The sequence below is a fragment of the Colias philodice genome, chromosome 9, assembly GCF_061535455.1.
Source record: "Colias philodice isolate Cphi_HAF_F1 chromosome 9, ilColPhil1 Martin Lab GWU primary, whole genome shotgun sequence".
Classification (NCBI taxonomy): domain Eukaryota; kingdom Metazoa; phylum Arthropoda; class Insecta; order Lepidoptera; family Pieridae; genus Colias; species Colias philodice.
The window spans coordinates 9,079,609-9,090,854 of NC_143094.1; the positions used below are offsets into that span (position 1 = coordinate 9,079,609).

At 34.4% G+C, this 11,246-nt stretch overlaps 1 protein-coding gene across 1 annotated transcript in view; it reads left to right on the forward strand.

Annotated features, from left to right (window-relative positions):
- LOC149486013 (rotatin-like) overlaps positions 1-10,732 on the forward strand; it is a 35,441-nt gene extending 24,709 nt beyond the window's left edge. The window contains exons 23-33 of the mRNA XM_089698571.1: positions 3,131-3,245; positions 3,718-3,940; positions 4,880-5,046; positions 5,641-5,802; positions 6,001-6,261; positions 7,362-7,540; positions 7,857-8,058; positions 8,440-8,609; positions 8,947-9,157; positions 10,231-10,334; positions 10,554-10,732. Coding sequence (XP_089554697.1) covers positions 3,131-3,245; positions 3,718-3,940; positions 4,880-5,046; positions 5,641-5,802; positions 6,001-6,261; positions 7,362-7,540; positions 7,857-8,058; positions 8,440-8,609; positions 8,947-9,157; positions 10,231-10,334; positions 10,554-10,694 — 1,935 coding nt within the window. The 3' untranslated portion in view covers positions 10,695-10,732. The remainder of the gene's footprint in view (positions 1-3,130; positions 3,246-3,717; positions 3,941-4,879; positions 5,047-5,640; positions 5,803-6,000; positions 6,262-7,361; positions 7,541-7,856; positions 8,059-8,439; positions 8,610-8,946; positions 9,158-10,230; positions 10,335-10,553) is intronic.
- Positions 10,733-11,246: the final 514 nt, after the last annotated feature.

Here is an 11,246-nt window from a genome sequence, read left to right on the forward strand (position 1 = left end):
AAATACCAGCAGAGAGAGCGAGGCATGTTTGAAACAACGGAAGAGACACGGTCTGTAAAGGTATTGAGTACAACTGTGAAAGACAAAGAAGATTTCTTTTGGATGAAATTTTCCACTTTACCCAAGTTGCTAAGGATATTAGCTTATTGCAGGAGAGTTTTAAATCTGAGACTACCCAAGGAGGAAAGGAAAGCTTTATGTAAAGGTGTCAGCAAAGAGGAGATACACTCTGTTTTACAATTTTGCATACGGGAGACCCAGAGAGTGTATTTTGAAGACGACATTATGCAATTGAGATCTGGTCATAATGTATCGAAGAGGAGTCAGCTCCATACTCTTCATCCTATACTGGATGAGAATGGGATAGTAAGAGTGGGGGGGCGAATCCATGAGGCTCATGTAAATTACGATAAACGCCATCCTGTAATTTTACCTAGTAATAGTCACTTAACTAAGTTAATATTGCAGGATGCTCACCTTAAAACTCTCCATGGCGGACCGCAGCTTATGCTAAATTATATTCGGTCCAAATACTGGATCATTCGAGGGAGGGATATGGTAAAGAAATGTTATCGAAATTGCGTTACTTGCATACGATACTCTCAACAAAATAACAATCAGCTTATGGGAAGGCTACCAGAAGCCAGACTGACCCCAGCAAGAGCCTTTAAAATTTCAGGAGTGGACTTTACAGGCCACATTAACATCAGATTTTCCCCAGGCCGAGGAGCTAAATCTTACAAGGGTTACATCTGCGTTTTCATTTGTTTCGTTTCAAAGGCAATACACCTGGAAGCCGTCTCTGACCTGAGTACTAACGGTTTCTTAGCAGCTTTTAGAAGATTCGTATCGAGGCGAGGACATTGCGAAACATTGTACTCCGACAATGGCACGAATTTTATCGGTGCGGATAGGGAATTGCGAAACATGTTTGACCGCTCAATATCTCAACTTCCTGACGAGCTTCAACATCTCCTTGTGAACGAAGGCACTACATGGAAGTTCATCCCACCACAAGCGCCAAACTTTGGAGGCTTATGGGAAGCTGGTGTCCGCTCTGCAAAAAAACATTTGAAAAGAGTTATAGGAGATAGTACACTTACCTTTGAAGAGCTAACAACAGTTTTGACACAGATCGAAGCGTGTCTAAACTCCAGACCCTTATCGTACATGAGTGATAATCCCGATGACCCCATGCCGTTAACTCCAGGACACTTCTTAGTAGGAGAACCACTACTTGTTATACCGGATGAGACTTGTGAGGAGAAACAAATTTCGGAATTAAGACGTTGGAAGTATTGCCAAAAATTAATGAACGATTTTTGGAGGAAGTGGTCCGATGAATACTTAGTAACGTTGAATCAAAGACATAAGTGGACCACAAGAAGACCGGAGCCTGAAGTCGACGACATCGTTATTATCAAAGATAAGAATATTCCTCCAGCTAAATGGTATTTGGGCAGAATCATTGAAAAACATAGTGGAAAGGATAACATAACGCGTGTAGTGTCCATTAAAACCAAAAATGGTATTTGTAAAAGACCGTGTAATAAATTATGTTATCTGCCTAAAGTTACCGAATAATTTGGTATTGTAATTAGTTTGCTATTCGAGTCATAGTTATACTTTATTTTTATATAGAGAGTTGAGTTAGAAATTACTATGTATGTATGCGAAATACTGCTCACGGTGGGCGGTTGTTGTAATTAGATAACTTCCTAAATATTTTTTTGTGTTTTCTGATTTCAATTTAACTTAAATTAGTTTATTAGTAGTTTATGTCGAAGTTTCGTAAAGAACTACGTTCTTTGGTGGGCGGAATGTTCAAACTTAACCTAATGTAACCTAACATCTATCAATAACTGTCAAATCCCGCCGCGTAATGTGTCAAGTGTCAAATATAATATGTCAATTGTCAAATGTGTCAAGTTGTCTCTTAAAGTCAATAATAGATGTCGCTACTGTGTTTTTAAATGGCACTATAGAAATTATTTTCTGCATACGTATATAATCTTAGGATGAGTGAATAAATTGAGTTTTGATTTGAGTAATAGTGTGTTTCATTGAGTATAGAGTAACCCGCCGCGTGTAATAAAGTGAATTTAAACAGTCGTATTAAACCATGTTTAAAACCAATCCTAGTTATTTATTGTTTCTTTATGAATCTCGTCCTTATGTGGTTGCTATTAAGAAGTTATGGACTTCATTATTTAAATTTTAAATTATTAAAAAAAAATGTTTTATTTCAGGACATATTGTGTTCCCATATGGAAGTTACAATGTAATGGAATTGTACAAATTTTTTTTTTTTTTTTTTTTTTAAATATATATACTGCTTCATGGCAATCTGTTGATCACAACAATAAGCCACTAATTTGTGTGATATTTATATCTGTTAGGGTTTTTTTTTTTTTTGCTTAGAAGGACACATCTCAAATGGATGTATCATTCCATCCTTACAAATCTGCCCTGTAGTGTTGGCACACTATGTCTTTTTAGCCTTCTGTATTGAAGGCCTTGATCTCCGCTTAATTTAAAGGCTAGCTCATTTTTATGATTTAAAAGTCTTTTCTGGTAGGCGTCACTAAATTTAGTTATCTCCTGTTTGACAGTAGGTAGCTTTAAGTCTAAGTATATGATCCTATTACTGATATATGATGGGATGTTAAATATAGTCCTTAAAGTTTTTGTTTGGAAGCGCTCCAGTATCTCTATATTACTATTACTAGCTGTACCCCATAGTTGGATGCCATAGGTCCATATGGGTTTCAAGATGGCTTTATATACTGCTAATTTGCTTTCTGTCCTCATTTGTGAATGGCGTCCAATTAACCAGTAAAGACTACGAAGTTTCAAGTCCAGTTGCTTCCGTTTTGTCCAAATATGTTTTCGCCATGTTAGCCTTCTATCCAAGTGCATGCCTAAGTATTTAGCATTATCCTCTTGAGGAATGTAATCATTGTTCAATTTATTGTACAAAATTAAAATTAAATATAAAAACAATTAGATTAAGTATATTTAAAATAGATTGTGAATATATTCTTATATACAAAACATTTTGAAAAACAATATCGTCATGGTATCTGATCAAATGACAAAAAATATAAAAAGATAATCTGGTTTCTTACAGATGCTAGAGCAAGAAACACTTCAGACGTTCGAAGATTATAACTTCGTGGAAGAATGCCTACAAGTTTTGATAGATTTTTGTCATGAGAGTAGTTTTAAAGATAAAAATTTTCTTGGTAAGTCTCTGTATAAGAATATAATTTTTATATACGAATTTTGATTGAACGTTAATATCGTCAAAATGAAGGTAAACAACTAAAATACTTAAATACATTTTTGAGAAACAAATGCAACGTTAAATAATGTTTATTAGGGATGGGAATGAATACTTTTAGTGAATTTTTCATTATCCTTCATTGTGGTTTTAGAATTTATGTAGGGCAACCGCAATAATACATATTGTTTCAAGTAAGATTATTTTAGTCATAAAATAAACAATATTAAAGTTCTAATCATATATTAAACTCAATCACTATTAAGTAATATTTGCTTGAAGCGTGATTCTATTAAGTGAGAGTTTGCTGATCACCAGAACGAGTAAACATGAGCAAATTCAAACATTTATTTTCAACTAAGCTGCTTAAGAATCATCATAACACACATAGAAACATTCAAGCCTGCCTCCTTATTATTTCCCCATATTTTCAGAGCCAAACATGCCACTAACCCTACTAGAGCGACGCACAGAGTTAGAAGTTCGTGCTCAAAAACACCAAGATGTCAACCTGTCACCAACATATTCTTTTCAAAAACCGTCACCAACTGCTGATGTTGTTATAGCAATAGCTGATGTGTTTAATAATGTAATAATGTTTAAAAACTGCCCGGTACAAGCGTGGAATGAAATGGGTCTGTTTAGAGTTATGTTCCGGTAAGCTTTTTTGCGTGTTAGTTATTGGAGTTGTAGGTTATTATTTTACATAGTTTCAAATTATTATTTACAGGCTAATTGGTAATTATTGTCGAAGATGATTTGCATCATAGGCATATTTTTAAGGAAAACTGTGATTGAATTGTATCATTATATAGTTATTTTTATTTATTAAGTAAGTCAGAATTTAATAATATAAAATATTATTAAAATAATATTATTATATATAACATATTATTCAATTGAGTGATTCAATGAGAAAATTGAAGGCGGTAAGGCACTATTTCAGAAGCCAGGCGTTGCCACTGTACTTACGATAAAAGACGGACGTTCGAATCCCGCCTTCTGATCGTTTTTTCTCATTTAAAAACCATTTGAATGCTATAAAACTAAAAAATTTAATTCAATTATTTTCTGTTTTATATTTATTTGCCAGTTATCGTAAATCAAACAGTTTTCTAACAACTTACTAATGTTGATTTTATCTGAGACCGGTTTATTTAAGGTCAAATAAACTAGATAAGGAAACTAACTGTTCCTTCGCATATTAGTATTATTACTGAGGTATAAATTTAATTAACATACGCTTTATGTCTTCGAGTCTAATTAGTGCATTGCTTGTTACTGAGAAAACTTTATCTTCATACGGGATAGTTAAAAATTACTTGACTTACAAAAGCTACGTCACTCTATCACTTAAAACAATTTGATTTAGGTGTTTATAGGCAACTACTCACGTTCTTGATGTCCATAAATACTTTAATTTTTTTTTATTTAAAAATCTACACAAATTCGATCATGAGGCTAGTTACAGTTTACCTTTTACCGTTAGGCTTCTGATTGCTGAAGTGGGATCAATATTATTTACCCTTAAAATTTATTCAGATATTTTCAAATTCATATAATTAATTAACGCATATAATATGATATCCTGAACAGATGTTTATGCTGGTCGAATGAATCTCAAACACAAATGGACCGTGTCCGTGGTACTATTTGCCGCAGTCTGTACGCAGCGAACACGCACAAGTGCGTGCGAACCGTACTAGCTTCTACTAAAGACTGTTTATACAATTTGATAGTAACATTGACGCCGTTTGATGTGGGTATGTTGAAAATAATTTCTATGTATAATGATCTAGATAGAAAAAAATGTTATTAGCAAAGTTGAATAGGAAATAGAGAATATATATTTACCGGACGATATGATTTTACGGGTAAATTGATGGATTCAGATAAATTTTAGACAATGAAGTGAACATTAAAAAAAGTATTAGTTTATACTTTTCATTAATAGAAAGGAAACGCGGGTATAAAGCAAGTTGTAATATTCATGCTTTGTGTGTAATATTTTTGTGGTTTAAATTGGAGAATCAGAAAAAAATTACGATTACAAGTAAAAACAAAAGATTTGATGGAAAATTTACTTTCAAATTCTTGATTTAATTTTAATCTGCACATTGACGAATTGTTTACTACACATTATGCAATACTGTAAAAGTTCATGATTTTTGCAACCTTATTAATCTGTTAAAAAAACATACTTATGACTAGCAAATTGAGTAGCTATATCAGTCGTAACAAGAATAATGTAGACATTCTTCAGAATTTAATCGGCACGATAATACCGCAATCTTCAAAACCGTGATAATTGACATTGTTATTGTGTTATGTCATAACAAGCCATTTGTAATTTACAGGTGACAGTGAGGGATTGTTTGCGCAGACGCAATCTATGATTTTGCTTGGATCATTGATCGTCGATCGCTCAGCTAGCGACACCTTGTGGTGCGAATTGAAGAAAAATAAAGCAACGGACATGTTTGATATGCTATTACAGGCTTTGGAGAGCGATGATGATGGTATATTTCTTAATAATTATAGAAAAGTAATATACATTGTTACAGATACAGCTAAATAAATTATAACAATAATTGTTCTTAAAAAAATAATGCATAGTAATATAAGGTTAATTATTGAAAGTGGTACTGACATCTTTACTATTGCTAGATATTTCAAAGAATAATCATATTTTCTCATATTTTTTCCTTTACTTCCAGAATTGCAATCTGCGGCGATGTTTTGCTTAACACAATTGGCTCAATCAATATCTCGAAAAGATAAATCGAAACAGGAACCTTGCAAAGCATTTTTAGACAATATAAAATCAGCCAAAGATCCACCAAGAGATATACTTTCTGCTGGCGATATGATCAGGAATGGAGATTGTCAACCAGAATATATTGTAGAAGAAATTTGTAAAGTTTTAATGGAATTGTATAAAGAGCACTTGGAGGAGAAACGGTTTTTAGAATGCCAAGGTATTTGTTACTTTTATTAAATTTAGGTAAATTAATGGAGTTGAATTCATTCCATGCACGTTCCTGCCATGTCTGCTGTTCCAAGAGGATATAATAGGATATAAAAAATATGTTGGAGGGGATTTTTGCCCAAAATAGTAGTCCCAATCCGAGTCAATAATATTACACTAGTGCCTGATTTAATTCATAATAACAGTTAAAGATTAGATTAACGATTTCTACGTATATGGATAAATATCAATAAACAAGAAAAGTTTTATCTCGCTCCGGATAGATCTGTGTGACAGTATGATAATAATCGAACTCTTGACACTTAGATTGATAGCTCTTTGTCTTTTGTAATGATCGATGTAGTACTTCCGTTAATATTGGATGCACTAATAATAAAAGTATTATTTTCAATGTACTAATAATTAAAGTATTGTTTAGTTTCAGTTCTGATTTTATTGTAGAATACTTGCCTTTATTTCATTTTTCAATAACAGTTGATATTATGAGTGTACATTACACTTTAAATGCTTTAATACTTTGTAAATACTCCGGAGAATGTTTGTTGATTCTACTTTGTTTATAGAAGTACACATTCTTTAGATTTACTTCATGGAAAAATTGGTATTGTTACTCTATTCTCAATTTTATCTATGCCGTCTTTTAGGGCTGATTTTTCAATCCTTGGTTAAAACTTATTCGTCGAATAACTGCCATATAAAAAATGTATTCTAATTGCCCGTATTTGACAGTTTACAGATTACATTTTAATATTATCGTGTAATACTTTATTGGACGGGCAAGTTTTATCCAAGGATTGAAAAATCGGCCCTTAGACATTTAAATCTATTCACACCTAAATCATTTCATTGTAGAATAGAATCAATAACTATATGAAAGTGAGAGGTATTTGTTTATAAGGTGAATTGTAAAAAATAAAATGACATTATAATGTCAATTACTTCAATAGTTTCTCTAAAACTATGCTGTGTAATTGCGTGTTATTTTGTTTAAGTTAAGTGTTTAGTTAAGTTACTCTTTGTGCATAAAGAACATATAATGAATAAAAATACAGTAAAACGATTTATTTATAATCAATTCTAACATTTCAGATGAGAGCTGGTCTTCTCTATGTTCATGTATATCATCTGTATTGTCTGTAAGTCCACGCGCTCGGCAATATTCGGCGCATAGACAATTCCCGCGGTTATTGGTGGTTACTATGCAGGCTTTTAGGGATAGATTGTCGCTGCAGGGAAAACCTGTGGATGTTATACGTAATGCGAATAATGTGAGTGTTTTTTAAATAGTATGTTTAGAGTTAGTAGTAGTAGTAGTAATTGAAGACTTAATATGCCACTTAGTATTTTATTGTAACGTTTAAGAATATGATATCCGAATATCACCAAAGCATTAATATTTACTACTCTAGCAGATAAAGCAATAATAAAGATGTTCAATTTAGAATATATTGAGTTTTAATGAAAAATAAGTACATATTATAATTTCCATTATTATTATATGTCTTTTATACCAACAGAAATTTTAATCAATAAAGATTTATTCGAATATTTTATTTGTCTCAATACTATTATTTTATTTTCCAGGAACCCGTGTTGCACAATCTATACTGGCTTCTAACTTTAATGAACAGTGCGATGCTAAACTGTACCATCGCTAAGGAAAGTTTCGCGGAGGACAACATATGCGTGTCCCTCAACAAGCTGTGGCCGTGGTGCATGATGACAGAGCAATTGAGAGATGCGTTAATGCATCTATTGCTTAGTTTTACTAATGACTGTCCGAAAGGTAATTTTCTCATCTAGTATGACACATTCCTAGAAAAACAATTGTAGTAGAAATCATTCAAAGCTTTACTAATTTTATTATTTCAGTAAAAGGTTGTTTGATTGTTATGAGGGTCTCGGTTAATTTGGTTTTGGTAGAAGTTATCATAATAGTGAGTTTGGCGTAAAACTAGATGATGTGTCTGTTTATTTGCATATAAAAAAATACTCTTATGATTTTTACTTGAGATACTTTTCTCCTACGCATGTGTTTTAGCCTTAAAGACCATTTTGGAATCGATTTGTTTTGTTTTATAATTAAATTATTACTGCATTGTTCTTATACGCTAAAAAAAGTCTGTCTATACAATGTCCCTGTTAATGTCTGAATAAAATGTTGCAGCATGGAGCAACATGTGCACGTGCGTGTGCGGGCGCAGCATGGTGGGGTCGGTGTGCGAGCTGGCGGTACGAGAAGCGGCTCGACCACGTGCTAGCGGTCTACTGCCGCTGTTGCTGCGTGTGCTGATACATTGTGTGCCGCATCAGCACTGCCGCACTCTTGTGCTGAAAGTATGTAGTGGAACTTGGAAGATTATGTATTCTACTAGTAAAAAGTGACACGTATGTGCCGACGTTCTGCGTTTGCTGCTGCGAGTGCTTGCACGCATGCAGTGCCCACGCGTTAAATGCGAGTTTTATAATATCAATACGTCATTATAACTTTAATGTGTAATCAACAAACCTTAGTGAAATACTAAGATTTGTTGGCCAATTTTCTTCGTGGCGTGGCATTTTTAAAATCATATTAATTTATCCGTAAGAACGCATACATTTAAAAACATCGTAGTTTGTATATATAACTACCTAAGATAATTTTACAATATTTATCTTGGCACACAATTTCTAGAGTGACGTACTATCCCACATAACGAAGTCCCGAGCGCGTGCCACCAGCTCCCCCACCACTCGCACGTGGGTGCAGCTGTGTGAAACGCTCAGTATGCACGCGGACGGTGCGGGCGCGGTGTTAGCGGTGAGCGGGCGAGCGCCGCCGGCGTGTCTGCTGACGTCACTCGCGCACGCCGCACACCATCATAGACTGGCGTTCTTGCAGACGCGTGAGTGATTGGACATTTATGTTTCTAAGCCTATCCTCTTGTTGAAGTGAAAACTTCTTTATCGGGGTTGGAAAAAAATTTAGTGTAACATTTTTTCGTTACGCGTGACATTTTTCCGTTACGCGCCATCTTGTTTTTATCCCAACCACGCATGATTGACGTATTTCTGTAAAGTTGCGTAGAGTAAATTATTTTTTGAAAAATAAGGTCATAAAGAAGTTTCACTTCTTACGTGTGTACACTAGTACACGCACACATTTTTTTATAGAGCATTGTACACTGCTATTCTGTCGATTTTCTTTACGGACGAGATTGGTATTCTGTGTTTTATGCTCACGAGCTATTGGTCGATATAATACATAATTTATTTAAAAGCAACATTTGCAGAAGTTAACATTAAATAAAATAGTTTATTCAAGTTTCTTTTTAACGTGATAACGTTTTTAAAATCGTTTTAGTCGGGTGACATGTTCAGAAACTTGTGTCACACCAAAACCTCACGAGCGCGATCGCAGGTATAACGAGAGAGAGACGGACCGATCTCCCGTCTCATCTCGAGCGCTGCCACCAATAAGACGTTATCACGTAAACATCTCGATCGTAAACCTACTTTACAAACAACCAATCCATACTAATATTATAAATGCGAAAGTAACTCTGTCTGTCTGTCTGTCTGTTACTCAATCACGCCTGAACTACTGAACCAATTTGCATGAAATTTGGTATAGATATATTTTGATACCCGAGAAAGGACATAGGATAGGTTTTATCCCGGAAATCCTACGGGAACGGGTTTTTCTCTGAAAACGCGGGCGAAGCCGCGGGCAGAAAGCTAGTTTTTTATATTTAATGAGTACCAAATGAGGTTTTTATAGTACCGATCCTGGAATTGGTAGTAAAATGCTCTACTAGTTATTCCTTAATATTGACGAAAGGATTTAATTTTATTTTGATTTTTTGGAGTTATAATTTTCTTGCTATTTCGTTTAATTCACATAGATTATAAGTGGTCTGGGATACAATATCGGCTTATCAATCGGCAAATCACTAAAATGGTTTCTATACTTATTCAGCGGAACTACTGGAACTATTATCGGGTTCGCTTCTGACGGGCGACACGAGCTCGCTGGTGTCCGCGAGCCGCTCTGTGTGGGCTCTGGCTGCTAATAACCATAGGGTGAGTATATCCGAGTCTAAACCATTCATTTAATACTAAAGTAGATGTTTGTAAAGTTTCCCAAGCGGAAACACCGATAATCATTCACTTTCTATTTGGTAGTAATATTATATGCTCATCCGAATCAAAATTAAATTACTTTAAATGTACCAGAAGAAATTGCCAAAAAATAATTTTTATTTCAACGAATAAATGTAATTAATTTATGACCATTTCCAGGCAAAACTAGTCCTCCGAAGTGCGGGTATCACAACAGCGGTGCACTCCACAATCCAACGGCTACAGAGATCTAACGATGCGGCCGCGCAGCGAGCGTTAGAACTGCTAACATACACGCACACAGTCCTACAAGCCACGTGATATCTTGCCTAATTAAATAATGATTTATATAAAAGTGATTTTATTTTTTATTTTACACTTTGACATATCGGAATTGCTGGCGTTACAAAGCGGTGTATTCCACAATCCAACGACTACAGAGATACGATGCGTCCGAACGTTAGAACTGCTAACATACTCCAAGCTATGTGATCTTGCCTAATTAAATAATACGTTGTATAAAAGTTATTTTATTGAAGTGAAAACTTCTTTAGCGGCGTTGGGTATAAAATCTTAAACTCGCGTCAGGACACGTGGCCTGATCGAAAAAGCGTAAGACGGATACCATTCCAAAATATCAAACATGCTCAACGCTAATAATCAAGTTTTCACTTCTGCCGGCACTCCCGGAGTGCAACCCGTCTTTTTTTCATATTATCGCATTTGTTTTACTAATAAGACGTACTAGTAAGGATTACTTATCACTCAATGAGGGCTTTTAAGTGAATATATATTTCGTTATTTTTAAAATACATACATAAATTATAAGGTCTTATCATATGTACAGCATCAGCTATAATACACATTGCTGGT